At 39.9% G+C, this 19463-nt stretch overlaps 1 protein-coding gene across 2 annotated transcripts in view; it reads left to right on the top strand.

Moving 5' to 3' along the window:
* POLA1 (DNA polymerase alpha 1, catalytic subunit) overlaps positions 1-19463 on the top strand; it is a 265803-nt gene that overhangs the window by 160061 nt on the left and 86279 nt on the right. For both annotated transcript variants that reach the window (XM_010986714.3, XM_031445684.2), the window contains exon 35: positions 12175-12291. In XM_010986714.3, the coding sequence (XP_010985016.1) occupies positions 12175-12291 (117 nt within the window). The remainder of the gene's footprint in view (positions 1-12174; positions 12292-19463) is intronic.

Here is a 19463-nt window from a genome sequence, read left to right as displayed (position 1 = left end):
AAATAGAATTGTGTTTGCTTTCAGAGACACTAGTTTCACCAGCATTCCTAAAATTCTGTGTTCCTAAATGAAGCACACTTCATATTGTAGGGACTGTATTGTTAGTGATAGAGTAAGGTTCTCTGTTGGTTGGTTTGTTTAAAGGAAGAACGTTAACTAAGCTACATACAAGTTATAAACCAGGTAGGAACTGGTCAGTTCTTTTAATACAATTAAGTCAAGTTTGAGGCTTTGCCAATTCTAATGGCGCATGGTGAACCTGGAAAGAGTAAGAGAGAATCACATCAATAGTATCTAAAGAAAGAGTAAATGTTGAAGGAGAGTCAAGAGACAAGTTTTTTTAGTACAATTCAATTTATAAAGTGAATTCGTCAGAAGATGATAACCAGTAGTTCTCTTTGAACAAGAGAGAATGAGACTCACAGGGACAGTGGATCTCAACTGTAGCCACACGTTGGCTTCACTTGGGGAACTTTTAAGCATCTCGATGCCTATTCTGTACCTCAGACTGGTGGTTCTCGAAGTGTCGTCCCCAGACCAGGAGCAGCAGTAAGTCATATCACCTCGGAGCTTGTTAGAGATGCATGTTCTCAGGCCCCACTCCAAGACCGGCTGAATCAGAAGCCCTGAGGTGGTGCTCAGCAGTCTGTGTTGTAACGTTCCCCTAGTGATTCCACTGTGCAGCCAGAGTTGAGAATTCTAGAGCAAGAGGGATGCAGGGTGGGGCCAGTTTTCATCCTGTCTCTGCCATGGGGGTGGAGTTGGACACGGAATGCAATCCACCTGCTAGGTATTTGCCATTCCTGATTTTGGAATTTGGGTAATCTTTTTGGCATCACAGAGGCTTGGATGTTGCAATTCACAGATAGATGTCCAGAAGTGTCCTGTCCAGTTGAGGGGGAAATAAAAGAGAGAGAAGAAGAAAAAGAAGAGAAAAGGGGAAAAAAAAAAAACCAACCCTGGAACCACAAAGCCGCAGAACCACAGAAACTGCGAAAGGTTGGGGCAGGAGGGAAGCACGTATACTGAGTAAAATGTTCTAAGTGAAGAAATTCCTGATAGCTTATAAAGTATTTCATTTATATATAAGGGTTTCTTAAAGAAGTTCAAGTGTCAAGGGGATTTTAGGCCCACTTTGTGATCTAGCACTGGGTCTGATCAAAATATACTGAAGGGTTGTTGAGCCCTTTATCATTGGGCATTAAGGGATACATTTCCTCTTAACACTTGGGCTTTAGATATGAATGCACTTAATACAGGCATGGTAAATTTGGAATGAACTAAGCCAGAAAATAAAATATATTTTCCAAATATAAAGAGGTTGTCACTGACTGAGAAAGAGTTAACATCAAAGTCTGATTTCTTCTCGGGAGAAATCACAGTATCTGTAATTTCAGAGGCATATTCTGAAGAGTGTTATATTGTGATTTCTCTAAGCTGAATCTTGGACATCTGTCTAGGAGTTTTCAGCCCTGACGAAATAAGAATGGACCTATTATAGTATCAGGTTCATTTGATTTTTCAAAAGTTAGCGGGACTGTATATGCAGATCATTTGAGAGACTGCTTTTGCTCTGGGCTGTGTTGAGAGTGCGTCTGGTGCTTCTTCTTTTTCGAGATCTCGGCAGGATAACTTCTGCAAGCCCTTTCTGTGTATTTTTCTTTTCTCATCCCCAAACGTTACATTTTTACATGGAAGAGTCAATTTTGGTAATTTCCCTAAAGCTAGGCAATATAACAGAATTTGTGCCTCTTAAAAAAACTGCTCCTTTACCATAAAGTAGAACCTGCCTTTCATACCTAAGTAAAACAATTCTGATATAACTTTCCTCATCATCACATTTATTTCAGAAAAGATGATAATACTATTTTTAAGACCATGTTTATGAAAAATACGATTTTGATTTTTCTATTAATTTCTGAATACTAAGTTTATATTTTTAGATTGTTCTGTGAATGGGGCTCTCTGAGTACAAAGTGGTTTTCAGCACATTGGTGATATTGTTCAACGTCTTCCACAAATAGCAAACACATGCATTTCAACAGCTTTTTGGAAAGAACCACAGTTAATCATTTCTTTACAGGAAAAATGTATGGTTTTTAAAATTATCATCATTTTCTCATCTTACATTCTGGCATTCAAATTATGAAACTTCATCTCGGCGTGTAGACTTACCTTGTATTGCCAAGAGGAAAGAAGTGGCTTTTCTGCAGAGCTAAATAGTTTTTACTTTATTGTCTGCTACGAAACAGCTGCTGATACCAGAAAAATGCCGTCTCATCATTGGGCCTGGGGTGTCCAAAAGAGGCAGAAAAAAAAAAAAATGACTGTAGCTCCCTGTCTGCCCTGGCACTCTCCTCCTTTCTCTCCGTTTTCATTGCCGTGAAGAGCAGGAGAACAATATTCTGCAATTAAGGATTCCATTAAGTTGAAGAAAAGAGCAAATGGGGGATGTTTGTTCTCCAAGCTGAAAAAATTTGTCTGGGGTTGGGGGGATACTAGTAGTGGTATAGAGAGAGGTGGGTGGAGAGACGAAGTCAGGGCTGTTTGTTGAATATACTGTTAAGGACTGTTACCATCCTAATTAATCAAGTTAGAAATTACAGCTGTAGTCGGTTTCCCCCCAATTCTTGTTATCAATTTTCTTCTCTTTTGAGACAAAGCAAATATAAATTTTGTGTTCATTTGTCATTCGTTCTTTGACTTCAGCATCTCTGAAAATAACAATGTAGCACAAAAGCCCAGTATTTACCTAGTTGTAATGTGGGTTGCCATGGTGTTTTGCAAATTATTGCAATTATGTTCACCATGCGAGTCGCCCTTGGTAACTGGCGAAAAAACTGATAATCCTGTTTTGAACAAAAGGTCAAATTGCTGAATAGAAAGTCTTGATTAACTAAAAGATGTACAAAGTGGAATTATTTCCTACCATTCAGAAATAGTTCTTGATCGGGTTTGGGGGAGGGGGTGAGTAAGTACATCTGATTACTGAAGTACAAAGCATTGAAAGGATGTTGTCTTGAGCCTTTCATGTAGTCTTAATGGTGGCTTTTTTGTCAAATTTACCCATTTGCGGCATTGAAAGAGGCAGCTGCATTTAAGCTGGAGAGACGGTGCTTTTTCAAGAGTTCAGTGCATGGAAAGTTCTCAGCAGTATCTGCAGTTTACTAGTAGCCCCTGGTCTATTAAAACTGATGTGCCACATTTGAGCCCATTGCTCTCAGTACTTGTGAACCCCTCTGGCTGATGATCTAATAAAGTGCTCTTACTGGACAATCTCTGATCAGCTACTTAAAAAGGAGCTTGAGGGAGGAGGTGGGCGGGAGTAGCCTCACAGGCAGTCAGACTTGGTGTAGAGGCCAGGAGAGGGTTGTGAGGGGCCGAGCCGAAAGGTCCGTCACGATGGTAATCTTTGCTGAGGTATTTGCCATGGGGATGTGGGTTTTGTGCCCCAAATCCCTCTAAGCTGTGACTGCAGTATTTTTTTTCCCCTGGAGGAAAAATCTTAATTTTATTCCAGGTTGAATAAGAAAAGACTAGAAATGTCGTTTTGAAATTGGAAAATCCACTTTTGTGGATTTGCTTCTCAAAGGGTAGATAGTCATAAAATACATGATCCAACATTTATGTAAAACCCAAAGTTTCCCAGGTTACAGCCAAGGGTCAGATGGATTTCATCTCTTCTGAATCCGGCAGAGCATCTGGGGGAGAATTTCGGGGGGGGGGGTTCCTCTTCTTTTTTTTTAATGGCCACCTGAAAAATCAGTTCTCAAAACTTTTGAGTGTGTGAAAGTGGCATGAAAGCAAAGCAAACTTTAACAAGTTTGTGGGTTTACATTCTGCATCACCTAGCAACCCCCTGGCTCAGCCAGATCTCTTGTCTACCCTTAGTTCTGTTTACAGACTATTCAGATGGCCCTTCGAAACCATGGAAGATATTCAGTTTCATTAGTACCATTCTCAAGGAGAAAATAATTAAAGTTAAATGAACAAACATTGCCGGATGATGGTTTGAAGTCCATTCTGATTTTAAGATGCCCTTTGAGGCAATTGCATACATAGTTCAGTCTTAACATTTGTTGTTCAGTACCCAAAGGCGTATCACATTGAACCGTGCCAATAAATACTAGCCTCCAAACAAACAAACAATAAAAATTACTTTTAGCTAGGCTTGAGCAAAGAAAAGAAATTCTGCTAGTAATAAGTTCCTAGGCGTGCCCTCCTGATTGAAATTTTTTTTTGATTCCCACCCTGGACATCTGAGCTGATCCATGTGTACACCAAATAAAGATGGGGGAGGGGCCTGGGGAACAAAGCACCTCTCTCCAAAACTGATTTATTACCTACCTTCAGAGCTCCACCATCATAAAGAAAAGTATTCCAATCATATTCCATGGAAGGCTGTGTGCATTTTAGGGAGTGGTTTAATTTCATAAATGAGTCGAACACTACTAATACATGCCCTGTCACTTTCTTCTTTTAAACTGCTTCTGTGCTTAGATTGAACTATTTTTGAAATTTCTGATAGGAAAAAATTTTTTTTCAAAGAAAATATCTTTTATGTGCCTTTTTTTCCATAAGCACATTCCCTGAAAGTTCATCTTGGAAACAACCAAACACATGATATATAGCTCAAAATATTTTCAAATGTGTCAGTGATTCAGTTATATTGAACACTCTTAGCAAAACTGTCTCTTTACTCATTAGTAGCAGTTTTCTGATTATAAAAACAATATACACTTACTGTAGAAAATTTAGACAATACAGAAACAGAAGAAACTACCTAAACATAACCAGTGATGGCATTTTAGAGTATTTCCTTCCAGTCTTTTTTTTTCTGTGTACATATTTGTGAAACTAAGCCTTGGGTTAACTTTCAAGGTTTATTGGTTAGTGTGTATACTTACCTAAGCTAATGTTTTTTTCAAGAGTGAGGACTTCAGAGGCAGGAGCCTCGGTGGAAGTAATGAACAATTTTTCTTAGAGGCTTCGTCACTAAAATATTAATGTCAGCATCAGAGTAGCCATTTTACTATCTCATTCCATTTGATTCTTTCTTTTTTCCTTGTTGAAATGACTGTCTACCTTAACTGACACATCCGTTTATAACCACTCATGTTGGAAAGCTGGACATTCATCATGGTTGGAATATTACATCCCCAGGTCACTTGTAGCTTCACATAGGGAAAAAAGAGTCTTTTATGAAAAGATTTGTAGTACAATAGGGATTAATGGAATGTGGAGAGGAAAATGCTTTCAATTTCTCATACAAGGTGAAAGCAGGGCTGCTTGGAAATCTTATGTTCTTACTATTTGTGTTTTGTTAGAGCTCTAACATCCCCAGTACATGGCTGGGTTGCATGAGCTCTTTGTGCTTTGTTGACAGTTGACAGACAAAGCAAAATTATTCCTGAAGCAAGGTACTGTGTACTTAGTTGTGACCTATTATCGCCTAAGAATGTAGCTTGCTTTTGAGTTGGATGAATAGGGAGAGTATTTTAGAGAATAGGCTTGAATATACTAAGAGAGGCTTTAGCTGCCCATACAGAAAGATACATGTCCTCCGTTGAACTTTTTCCCCCAAAATGTAATTTTCCATATAAAGTCATTTTAAGTATATTTTCCCTGTTGCTTCAGGGAGACGATTTTAACTGTTCTAGTATTGTCCTACAGTGGTAAAATAAAATTGCTGGTAATTGTTGGCTTTCTCTGCTCACAGTATAGCTGGAGAAGGCGGCTTGCGTGGGTCTCTTTAATGTACCTCAGGTACATCTTGTGATGCTCAACCTCTGATTGCAAATTAAAATAACAAGGCTATGGTATTGGATTCGATGTGAGGCAAAGCAGAACAACTTGCTAATTTATCTTGTAATATACAATCGCTGAGGTTGGAATTTGTCCACTGTAGTGCTGTTCTCTGTGTTTAAATGAGGACCGCTGTTTGCATCTAACCTATCATAACAGTTTGGGAGTGCTCCATTATCCTTTCAGCAAACTGATGGCAGAGTCTGGTCCTCGCACAAATGATGAGATCAATAAGTTTCAAACAACTTGGATGAAATGACATGTGACTGTTCATTTAAAGAGATGTCTTACTTTAAAAATCAATTTTAATAATACTAAAAATTCTTACATTGACCGATGAGGCACTTGCCACTTCTGTTTTGTTTGATAATTTTGTTATAAATATTTTTGAATTAACTTTGTTGAATAGTTAATATATGTCTTTTTCCTCATTTGCTCTTTTGTCTCATACCCTGGCCCCTCTCTGAGACTTAATAATCATTCTTTGACAGGCCAGCATGCTGCAGTGTAGAAGATTTAACTTTAAATGCAAAATTATGTTCCTGTTAAAACTTCCCCTGGAGATCTTAGGAAAATTTTCTCCCAGTGTTGGGTGCAAATGTGGGTCAGAAAGCAATTTTTTTTTTATGATATTTCTGGAAATCCCAAATCACAACATGTCATTCTTCAAAAGCAGCTGTGGGCCCATACTGTGCACGGTCTATAAGAAGACCCATTTTACACTGGGGATAATTCTGTGACAGAAAACTGTGCCTGCAAGGGAACCTCAGAACATTTATAAATGGTTTTGGGTGAAAAAAGTTTCTGATGTTCTCAAAGTGCATATAGTTTGGGGAGAGGAGCAGCTAATGGCCATTATGGAAAAACAGTAATGGTATGATGAACTCTGTGAGACCACGCATGCTGGCAGACCTTGCCCTGTGGCCCTGTCGCCATACTTCTTTTTTTGTTAGGTTTTTTTGTTTTTTGTTTTTTGGTTTTTTTTTTTTGGTTGTCGCCTCACTTCTGGAGAGCCATTACAGTTTGAATGAAATCGTACGTCACTGCGCTACTGTGTCATTGTCCCTTGAAAGTCTCTGTGCATCACAAAATAAAGCACTTCCCTCACTGTCTGTTCTGCCACCTATAACTTCAAATCCGTTACAGTTTTATCAGGAAAAACATGGAGATTTCACTTCTGTTGACTGCATAGTTGTATTCTTGTACATCAAGTTGGGAAGCAGCTCCACCTGATCTTACCAGCTACCCATCCTCCTAGTTGTCCATTTTGGGATAACACCAAGTGGAAACTGACCAGGCTCTTTCCTGGTTAGAAGAGTGCATCTTATTAGCTGTAGTCCAGCACTGACGTTCCCGGTACTGGAGGCATATGGAGGATAATAACAATATTTGACATTTACTGAACATTTGTGCAGCCTTTCTTATTCGATCCTCTGAACAACTCTTAATAGGGTCAACATTATTACCTCCTGTTTTATAGACAAGGAAACTGAGGCTCAGAGAGAGGTTTGGTAACTTTATACAGAATTACCTATTAATAAATGGGAGAGGAGAGACCTCACTCAGCTGCAGCTTTTCATAACCTCGATTTTGTATTCTTTGAGTATGAACCTTTGTGATACAGCCTGGCAAGGGCGGGGGGGGGGGCACTACCAAAATTGGGCCATTCCCTGAGGGCCAGACCATCTACTCAGAGAGGTAAAAATAAGGTGATCCAGGGACAGTGCTAAGCAGAGTGTGCTCCATGGCAGCCGGGCTAGAGGGAGAAGTCCCTGTGGGTTGGGAAAATGTCACAGGAGAGGAATGGAAGTGATGGGCACTTGAGGCATGGGTTCTGTAACATGAGCAGAGATAAGAAGGTGGCCATAGGCAAAACATGAGGTTGGTGAGAACACCAATCTGATGGGGCGAAGAGTTTGAGTACGAAAATGATGAGAAAGGAAGAATGAGCCCAAAGTGGCATTCTTAATCCTCTATGGAGGGAATTCCATTGTGGGATGGGAGTGGAGCAGCCTAGGGAAGCTACACTTGGCAAGTCTTTGCATGGGATCCAGGAGAGAATTGAGTTGGGGAAACCAGGCAGGAACTACTGCTGGAGATCAGCTTTGAGTCTGCTTGGATGAGATTAGTGAGGATGGGACTGTAAGGCCAGTGGACAGACTTGGTGACTGGAAATGGGAGAAGGACCAACCATCTATTTGATTCTAGAGTATGAAAGCTAAAGTGATTTTTTTTTCTCCTGTGAATTGTACACCCTTTCCTTATTATTTTCCATAAATTTGCTCCTGTGCATTTTTATTTTATTGCTTCTATTCATGTATTTCTTCAAAAGATGTTATTGAATGCCTCCTATGTACTGCATCTCTGGGTCTGGATGATTTCTGTGTGTGTGTCCTTCTAAAAATACAGATGTACACAAATGAATAGCAGTTTGTGTTGAAGGTACAACTACCATGAACGCCTCAGTTACAAGTGGAAATCTATCCCTTTTTTGCATGTGCAGACAGAAAGCATTTTAGTTGAGGCCTCAGAAATATAATTTAGCAAGCAGAACCAATCAGGATCTGACACAATTTCATACACAATGATTTCAAGGAATTAGTGATGCTGAGACTATAAAGCAACAGGTGGTAGAGCTTTGCATGACTTGGTAAAGGTTTGTTTTGCTATTGAACAGGCCGCCTTCACCTCTTTTGAACCCTCTACTTAGAAATGTGGTTCAGGTAGCCATCTGAAAACTTAACGGCCTTATTCCTCTTGCTTATGACAATTTGGCATTGACATGTGGCATTGCAAAATAAAATGACAAATTTGGATGGCAGACATCCTTAGAGCAGTTCTGGGGTTTTTTATTAAAACCCAAACCTTTTAGTAGGTTGGATTTCCAAAGAACTACACTTTATTAAGTTTTTTTCCTTCCATTGACTTGACACTGTAGCTTTGGGTTGTATTATTTCCCGACATGGGATGAAAATAAGCTTAGTTTTGTCCTTGTGAGTGATAATTCAAAGAAATTTTATACAGTGTTAGTGTTTTCATTTGCTTTGTTTTTATCTCCCATGGGAGGCAGAATTCACTATGAGATCTGGTAATGTAAGATTTGCACCATCATGGACTATTTTCAAAGACCTGGCGTATTTATTTTTAACAGCACAAATGTTCCTGGAAAGGTATATTTAGCACAGTCAGTCAGTCAGCTGGGGGAACAAAGAGTTAACCAAATGTACTTGGCAAAACTGAATGGAAGCAAAGGATATATGGAATATGATTAGGGCCCATTTCCCCCATAGAAGAGTTGTTTAAAATATGCCATGACCAAAAGCTTAATTATCAAAATAAAACAAGAGGCATAAAGAGTTACAGGCTTCTCATATTTTTTTTCAGTCCCAGTTCCCTTCACACAGTTATCAGCGTGTTTAATTTCCATACATAATAGCACTAGTTATTGTTGTCATTTGTAAAGGGAGATTAACAGATAGTAAGTACAAACAAACCCAAATAAGTACTGAATAGAGAGGTGACAAAGGAGAAAAGATCTCTTTAATGTTAATTATAACTGGTAGGAAGTCTAGACAAATTATATTATCTGTTTTCTATATGATTTGAAGGGACATTTAGTTAGTAGCTCTGTCAGAGATAGAGTTGGGTGTTTGTTTTAGAAACAGGTGAGGTGACAATTTAGCATCTCCCTGGTTGGCAGCTCACCTGGTGAGTCATAAAGTTGTGGTAAATTGATGGAATCGAGTTTCAAAAACATCTGAGAATTTTTGAACATTATATTTTTAAAAATTAAAAAATAATTTCAACTTCCAGGTTGTATTCTGGTACTTAATTTATTGTCTCAAAACATGGTAACTGATCTATCTGCTTGCTTTTTAAAACATTTTGTTTAGAATTGAATGAGTTATAGCTGTGGTTGTGAATGCTCAGTGATAGATATTCCCAAGGATGTAAAGCCTCAGGTAGCAAATACAGTGTAACAAACCCAAATGAGTGATGGAGTGGTCCAGTCCCATGTTTTTCATACACAGGTTCCTTGAATTGTGTTTCCTTTATTAATATGCCTAAATGGGTACTTCCAGAAACCACGAGTCTCACCTTGAGTTTTACAGGCTACATTTAAAATGTCATACCTGCTGCTGCTGCTGCTGTCAGCCCCACTGTCCCGCTGTCTCCTCTGTGCCTAGAACAGGCTCAACCAAAGTATCTTGTTTCTTTACTTCTGAGAGGCCATCATTGGTGAGCTGTACTCTGGACTTAACAGTTTTTTGGAGGAAACATAAATACATCATTAAATATACATGTCAATTGTCAATGCATCTGAGTTTCAGAAATATTAAAAGGCGAATAAAAATGTGTCCTCAAATCAAGGAAAGGTGGTAATAGGCCTTAGGAATTGGAACGGTTGCCTGTGACTCAGAACCACTGATTCTCTTTTCTGATTCAGGGTCTTTTGCAGTGGCAGCAGTTAGACGTCTCAGCTAGGTAGAAGACACACGACCCATCCCTTCTCTGTGCTGTTTGGCATTTAAGAGTTGGTACCATACAACTTGATTCTTAAAGTGAAGTCGATGATGAACAGCTTTTAGTCTTTGTGTTTGTGAACTTCGGTTTCCTACTTAGATTGTAATTTCCTGAAATTCGGTACTGGGGATGCTTTGCCTATTTTCCACAAAATTTAATGTAATTCTGGGCATATATTAAAGGTTTCATAAGGACTCCTGGAGACCTGCTACCTGAAAAGTTGACATTAAATATTAAAATAGGTTGTTGACTGAAGATAGGAATGAAGTTTACTGTGAATGTATTGACTAGATGAATTTTATATTCTTTAAAGGCAGCATATTTTCTTTCAGTTAAAAAGTCCTACCATGTACTTTCTCTGGGTGGGAAAGCCATAAATGGAGCTGGAAGAACTGATTCTGGGCGCTTTCCCTTGAGTTTGGTTGTAGTGACTTCCAGGAAGAGCCTCTCTGAGAGTGAGGTCCCTCAACGCAGAGGTGAGCGGCCATCCCGCCGCTTTGGGTTAACGCCACGTGGCAGCGTTAATGAGGAGCAGATGAAAGCAACGTGAAGCAGCATTTGTGTATATACTGCTCTTTTCTGGGGATAAAGACCAACAGGTGGCTCTGTCTAAAAACAGGGACTGAGGCTCAACATGTCATTGATCCCTTTCGTCGTCACATCACACAGACTTCTCTCTGGCCTTCATTCTTTAGTACGTGTTCTGTCTGCCTAAGTTGTCTTTCCCGCCTTCTCCAGCCACCAAACCTCTCCTTACTCTTCAAGACCAGTTCAGGAGTTCTGCCTCACCAAACGCTCCAATACCTCAAGGCAGTCAGCTCCCTTCCTGCGGCTCCCCAGATGGGAACCCCACGTGACAAGGGGGCATACCTCGTTCACCTTTTCCCCGCAGCGCTTCATCCTCGTTTGCCTTAGGCATCTCATGCCTAATACATACAGCCCCAAAGCCCGCAAACCCTGGTGCCTTCGTGGGAACAGCTGAGCTTTGCTCAACCCCACGTGAAGTCTTGCCTTCCGTGTGTAACAGATTCGCTCTGTAGCAGACATAGTGCTGTTGTAAGGTAGCAGGTGTTTTGTTATCACACCTCCATGAGAAAATTCAAACAAGAGCAGCGGGGGAGAGTAACTGAAGCAGGAAAGTGAGAAGAGGGTTCTGAAGACCAGAGACATGGGCGACGGCTATTCAAAACCACTGGAAAGGAGTGGTCAGTTGAAGTTGTCCTTGAAGACATTTTTTCAGATAGTTTTATGCCCCTAGAGAGCAGGTGTAAAAGAATCTGTTTTCATTTAAAATAAAACAATTGCTTACATTTGAAAGTGTTTCTTTTATGCCAGGGATAGTTCTAGGCACTCTAAATGTATCACATTACAACAAACCTATACAGTAAGTGTTATCATCATCCCCATTTTATAGAGAAGGAGATTGATCATAGCAATTAAGTAACTAGCCAGTAGTCACTCAGCTATTGGGAAAGTCGTTCATTTCTACATGGTATACTCCTTACTTTGGTAACGGTCTTTACCAGTGAACTAAAACCCATCAGTTTACATTCTGCATTTAATCATACAAGTTTTTATTGGGAGGTTTTGATGTTTTCAAAGGGATTTCTTTTAATAAAAGGGAATAATGTCTCAGTGATTTTTTTCCTTAACTTTATGAATTTTATAACTTTTAAGTTTGGGGCATAGATCAAATTTACATGTTAGGAAAGAAGGGTAGGGAGCTGTTTCCAGATCTCTAAGGAACGTTTGAATGAAATGAGTCTATCTTGATCACGAAGGGGTTTTGATTTCTTATTTGTTGATGGTAGTGCTAGGACTGAAGTGTTCTCTTTTTATCTCCAGGGCTGGTTGATTTGTGAGGAGCCAACATGTCAAAATCGAACTCGACACCTTCCACTTCAGTTCTCCCGAAATGGACCTCTTTGTCAAGTCTGCATGAGAGCCACACTGCGGCCGGAGGTAACGGGTTGCAGAATATGCGGGAATGGGGTGGGGGTGGGGGGGGTGCCTGCCCCTTAGCTCTGGGAAGTGGGTATTTGGCATTTGCTCTATGGTGACGCCCTACTACCGCACACATGTATTTAAGGAAATGATCCAGATTTCAGAGATATAAGCTTTATTTTTCACATCATGAATAGTATGTATTTATATTTAAAAGGGAAACTGACTAGTTCCCATACAGGTTACTCAGATATCTTTGGTTGCCCCTTCTTAACTCCAGAGAAGAGATACCATTCCTTTTGAAACTGCCGTTATCTTCAGACTAGATCAGAACCCCTTCTTAAGGGCCAGAAAACCTCCCAAACCTGTACCAGAAAGGGCTTATTTGATTTGTATGGAATTCCATCGTTTCTAAGTAGCTGCACAGATGAGTGGTTCTTGAGCGTTTTCTCGATCTTAGTACATACACCTGAGGGATAAGCAGGCTATCACGGGTGACTCCCATCTGGGGAGCACATAGTCTGGAAACACTTTCCTGATAATGAAGATGCCTTCTCTGTGTCACTCCTTCTTTGAGCATCATGGCCCCAAGCAGCATTTCCCAAACTGTGGGGAGAGGAATGTTTGAAGATCTCCTGGGCAAAGAGGGTTTTGTCATCAAATGCCTCTAGGAATCTCTGAGCTCACCAAGGTTAAACAGGACTTATAGCAGATTGTCTCAGAACCTGTAAAATGATGATGTGCAGTCTACCTCACTGATACAGGACTGTAATGTGTCTCACTTTGCAAATTTATCTGGTCCACGGATTTGTAAGGATCTGGGTGGGAAAAGAGTGAGAATAGGGAACCTGGCATTGATTTACTTAATTTTTTAACTCACAGGCCAGTTTTATAAACCAAGTGTCGACTTCAGATCTTTTCGCTGAAAAGAGTTGATACACAGGCTAATTATATGAAAATATTTTAAAAGTCATGGTAGCTTTTTATTTTAATTTTAAGATAATATACTGTTTCACAAAATTTAGCAAATCAAGAACGACAAATGGCTTACCATCATTGTTGTGTGTTTCTGTGTTCTTTTGCATATCCATATATATGTTTATGTGGTTTCAGTCATAACGAAGATACGCTTTTGCATCATGTTTGTCTTTTGTTGAATGTCTGTGTTGCTACTGAATTTTCAGTACCAACCGTTTAAACACAGATTTAACCATTCCTCTCACTGGACATTTTAGGCTACTTTCAGTATCTCTTTACCAGAAAATTGTGATGAATTATTTTCCTGCTTAAATTCTTTTTTGTTTTTTTGAAATACTTATTATCGACAGTACATATCCCAGTGCATAAGTACAATGTGGTCATGATTCATGGTGCTGCTTTACTTTCTTAATGGGTTATCCCAACTTATGTACCAGTTTTACTACTTCCTTTGCAGCATTTGGGCATTATTATTTTTAACTAATGTGATAAATAAAAAATGTTCCTTGCCTTATTTAGTCAATCTTTGATAATTAGCAAAATAGAATGTAGATTTAAAAATAAATACAGAACACATAAATGAGAATTAGCTGTTGTAGCGAATTCTTTTTACGTCAGTCTCATCCCAAGGCTTGCATCAGCAGGTGCAGAAAGAGAACTGAAGTATATATATTTAGTGTGACTCATCAATCTGGTTGTAGACTCCAGGGGAATCACCTTGCTTCATGAACCCATGCTGCCTCTGAGACTTTTTAAATATCTAGCTCATCAAGTCAAATTCAGTGAAAACTGAATTACTTCTTAGAAAGTCATCCAGTTGCTTAGGATTCCATTCTTGGTGAGAGAAAGTAAAAGGAAAGTGTATCGCTAGTAACCATCCAGTAAATGCTGATGGTGCTACTGGTAATGGTTTAATACATCAGGTTATCTTTTATCATTTACAATCCTTTTTGAAATGACTGAAAACCAACACAGGCATTTTGAAGTATATTTTTCTCCCTTCATTTTCTTGTCCTCAGAACGGTAGCATGTTAGGCAGGCATTTACCAAGGTTATTAGTTACTCTTGCCAGGGAGACACTTTCCTAACTTAGCTCCTTGGGCCATGTTGCTTCTCAGAATGTGATCCTCTGGCATAACTGGAAGTTCAGAGCATCCTAGTTGGTGACACTGCCTTTCGCCGTTCCTCGCAGGGACCTTGACAGTAGGACTGAGCCCACTCTTCAGCAGTCCATTTTCCGTGGCTAGCAATGAGTGGGAGATCTCTTAATTCTATTTATGAGGTTCCTGGGCTTTCCTAATAGGAGGAAAAGCTGCATCTTTCCAGAGATAATTCCGAGGAAGCTCCAAAATCAGTGGTGCGATGGACAGGATCATTGTAATTACCATAGCGTTTCCCAAAGGGTCTATTTTGTAGGATTATGCTTATCTGGTTCTTAAGTTCTGGGTTGCTATGTCTCAGTTGTACATTGGTTTTACTTAATAATAATTTATTGAACACCTCCTATATCCTAGACACTGTGCTAGAGACTAGGGACATAGCAACGAACAGGACATTTCCTTATTTATAAAGTTAGTTTCGCATTACATGGACTATATAAAATTGATATCTGTGGGCAAAAATAGGTATTTGTAAATATCTGTTTGGGCAAAAGCACCAGACTTTCCTGATGCTTGACGAGTGGGGACTTTAAATACATTGTCAAGTTTGATGGTAGAGCACTTGCCTCTTACTGTGCCAGTCTCATCTTCACATAATGGATCTACTCTCATTTAGTCCTGGGTTACAGTTGGCTTGAATACTTTCCAGAATTGACTTAGGATATGAAAGCTGGCCTTTCTTCTGGCTTCTGTTGCCAGAGTTTCAAGAAAGAAAGCTGGGATGGTTTTGTTCCCAGAGTTTGAGACATGTCTCTCCTCTTGGATACCTTTTTTTTTTTTTTTTTAAACTCACTAAAGTTTTTTTTAGGTTCTTGCCAGTTGCTGATAATGAGATATATATTCTCTGGGCATTCTCAGCTTCGTAGGAAGTGCAAATAAATAAAGGAATGAAAACCCCGATGTATGTGTAAGTTCCTAAGTAAATAGAACTCTTTTCCACACTGATGATAGAGACAAGACTTGCCCAAGTTAGAGAATAAATATTTTAACGTATCTTTATTTTAAGGATGTGGTTTTGACTTCTTAAGGTGGCCAAGTCTATATGGCTGTGAACTGAACCCACAGGGGATTCTATATTATGTAATTCACCAAAAATGAAGTGTTAGTTTGGTTTGGTTTGGTTTTCTTTATAGAAGTCAGATTCCAAACCAAGTTAAACTTTCTCTCACTTCCATTTCTATTCTTTTTTTAAAAAATATTTTATTTATTTATTATTGTGTTATTTATTTTATTTTGGTGGTGAGGGGAAGGCAGTTAGGTTTATTTATTTTTAGAGGAAGTACTGGGGATTGAACCCAGGACCTCATGCATGCTAAGCCTGCGCTCTACCACTTGAACTATACCCTCCCTTCCATTTCCATTCTTTTTTTTTTTTTTGTCTTCCATTTCCATTCTTGATGTGGAAAAGGGGAAACATCTACATGTGACACCCCCCCCCACCATCCCTGAGCCCTGATAGAAATAATTTGTGAAATTGTAGTGCCCCTGGGGCAGGAGCACTGGGCTAGAACCCTTTATTCAATCGTTCAACTAAATTTCTTGAAGGTCCCTAATGGAGAAAGCAGTAAAATGGCTTCCAGTCCTACTGTGGGACATCCCTAGTGCTGCTCACATTATCCTCAGTTGTAAAATTGTTAAAGTCTTTTATAATGGAACATATGTACCATACAGGAGGACTCTGGCCTTCAAGGGAGAGAGGAAATACTAAACTCATGATCATTCTATGTTACAATTTCAAAATGGCTGTGGCCAGTGAATTGTTGATTTAATAAATAGGTTAGAGATAGTGCAAACATTGCCAGGCTACATAGGACAGTGTCTTGTTTCTGTATAAGGTGAAAACATGAAAATAGTTGTGGTCTCTTAAGGCAGTAATCATAAGCTGTACAGGAAGAGAACCTTGGGACTATAACAAAGTCTTAAACATCTGTATCTACTCACTGGTTACCCTCCAGTAGAAAGTGGGTTTTTACCATGAAGGGTCTTTTGGACTTCTCTGCTGTGATTTTCCATGTGTCTGTTTTTTCATGTAGAGTTTGCTAAATGCTACATAGAGATTCATTTACCGAGAAGCAGATGCTAACCTTTCTTTTAGGAAGTATATAAAGAAGTATATAAAAATATATACTTTTTAAATCTTTTTTTATTATTGAGATGAAATTCACATAATAAAACTAACCATTTCTAAGTGAATAATGCAGTGGCGCTTACTATGTTCACAATGTTGTGTGACCATCACCTCTGTCTAGTTCCAAAACATTTTCATCACCCCAGAAGAAAACCCTATACCCATTAAGCACTTACTCCCCATTCCTCCGCTTATTCTAGCCCCTGGATACCACTAATCTGCTTTCTGTCTTTATCTAGACTGGATGTTTCATATAAGAGGAATAATACAGTATGTGACATTTTGAGTCTGGCTTCTTTCACCTATCATAATGTTTCTGGGGTTCATCCATGTTGTGACCCACATCAGTACTTCATGCCTTTTTATGGCCAAATCATAGTCCCTTGAATAAATGTACCACAATGTATTTATCCACTCATGAACATTTGGGTTGCTTCTTTCAGTATGCTTTTAAAGGTTATTTTAATTAGCTAGACAGGTCTTACATTTGGCCTAAATTTGTGTCCTGTGGCGCCTTGTTGGTCCTCGTTCAGCTGAATGGTACTACACAAAGCTGGAATGATCTCTTCCTCTGTTCCTGCCTTCAGTAAGCACTTAGCACCTACTCTCTGTTCGTGAGAAGCTTTTAGATATTTGAAGGTAGCCGTCTTCCTAAGTTTTCCTCTTCTAGGCTCAGTATTCCTAGGTCTTAACCATTTCCTTAGTGCTTTGCTTTCAGAATAATGATCCTAATCCAGAGCTTTGTGTCCTGACAAAGTGAGGAGCCCAAAACTGCATGCCGCACTTGGAGAACTCTCACCAGTGCTAGTATGAAGCAGAATAAACCTGCCACTGCCAACTTTTCGAGGTGGGAAATTTCTATGCAGTCCATTTTAGGGTTGCATTACCTTTCTTGGCATCCATATTCACAGTGTTGATTCGTTTTGAGTGTTCCATGTATTCAAACACACGATCATTTCTTTGCACATACAGTTGCTAAGCCATGCCTTATCAGGTTCTCTGAGACCTGAGTGGGTTATTTTTACCTCATGTGAGACTCCATTAGTAGTGTATTAGTTTCCTAGGGCTGCTGTAATAAAGTACCACAAACTGAGTGGCTTAAAACAACAGAAATTTACTGTTTCACGGTTCTGGAAGCCAAGTAAAAGTCTGAAATCCAGGCATCGCAGGGCATTCTCCCTCTGAAACCTGTAGGGGAGAATTATGCCTTGCCTCCTCTAGCTTCTAGTAATCTTTGGCATTCTTATGCCCATAGAAACATCACTGCGGTCTCTGCTGCCCTCGTCATGGGGCCATCTTCTCCCAGTGTGTCTCTTTTCTTCTTCTTACAAGGACACCAGCCATAGTGGGTCGGGGCCCACTGTAACCCAGTATGACCTCACCTTAACTTGGTTTTCTCTGCCAAGACCTTATTTCCAAATAAGGCCACATTCACAGGTACTGGGGATGAGGACCTCAATATATCTTTTCAGGGACAGAGTTCAATTCAAAACAAGTAAAACCTGTACTGAGCTGAAGGAAATGGAGATAAACACTGGCTTAAACAGAACAGACATTTAAGTCACTACTAAGACACATGAATTTTTTATCATGGGACAGAAATCCACATGTGGATTGTCCAGGATTGCTCTAGTGGCTCGACAGTATCGTCAGCAGTGCTGGGCTTCCACCCTCAAGGTCACAGCATGGTCCACGGTGGCTGCACAAGCTCCTTCAGGCCATCACAGGCTACAAGGGAGAGAAAAGGCTTAAGGGTCAAAAGGATGTGCTTCACAGCCAAGTCAGTTCTTCGAGCAGCCTTCCCAGAACTCCCACCCATCACTCCTTACGTTTCATGGGCCAGATTTAATCACATGGAGATAATAGCTTATTTTGTTACTTAAAAAAAAAAGTTGACTGGGTATTGGGGGCCAACCAACACTCTGTGTGGCAGGGACCTTCCAGTGAACCCTGTGAAATCTCCCCTTGCTGTGCTCAGCCCATCACTGCTCATTGTGAATATTTTGGACCCTGGTTCTGCTGTGCGCCCAGCCTTGTGGCTTCTACAGATCTGATGCTGTGATTAGCCTTCCCTCTTTTATCTTCTCCAAAATATCGATTAAAATGTTGAAGTGCTTTTATGCCCATTCCAGTGGCTAGATGCCGTCTTCCAAGTGGACACTGCTCCGTTCTAATCAACACCCTTTGTGGACGACTGTTCTACCAGTTGCTAATTATCTTTGCTTCTAGCTTATCATTCTCTGCAAGGGGTTTCTCCCAAGGGGAAAACCACCACAACATTGCTGATCACACACTGATGGTCTCATGCTTTCATAACTGTTTTGGCCCCTGGAATGAAAAGTCCTGGGGTCTATCTCCTTTCAGAACCTGGCATTCTGAACGGCATGTTGAAGAATGTGCTTGCCTTTACTCATTCTATCCCCAGAAGTCAGTTGCTTAAGGAGAGGGCTCATAATTTTTTACATTGTGGCTTTGATGGTTGGCCAGGAGAGAGCATTTAAGACTCCATGTAATGACCCAGGCCAGAGTCTTAATTAAATGGCGGCGTGATGAGATAGGGCCGTGGTAATAAATCATGGAATATGGTATTATTTGCTGATAAATATTAACTGATTAGAACTAGAGAAATGATTATTAAGATATGCACCTAAAAAAAACAAGAGGTGACCTAATATTGAAAAGTACATACAGAGTTTCTAATCACCCATACTGGAAAAATGGAAAATCTCAAAAGACACGGACCCTGCCTCTCACAGGCCTCTCTTCTAATGGAAAAGTTAAGGAAGTACAAACTTGCAACAGCAACACCTTAGTGCCCGGAGGAGAAAGAGGAGGCCACAGCCTTGTGATCGGCCCTCCCTACTCAGCGAGGTAGGAAAAATGAGGGAGATTTTGCCCCCCAGGGGACATTTTGGTTGTCACAA

This window comes from Camelus dromedarius, chromosome X (assembly GCF_036321535.1).
Source record: "Camelus dromedarius isolate mCamDro1 chromosome X, mCamDro1.pat, whole genome shotgun sequence".
NCBI lineage: Eukaryota > Metazoa > Chordata > Mammalia > Artiodactyla > Camelidae > Camelus > Camelus dromedarius.
This window is presented reverse-complemented; position numbering and strand designations above follow the sequence as displayed.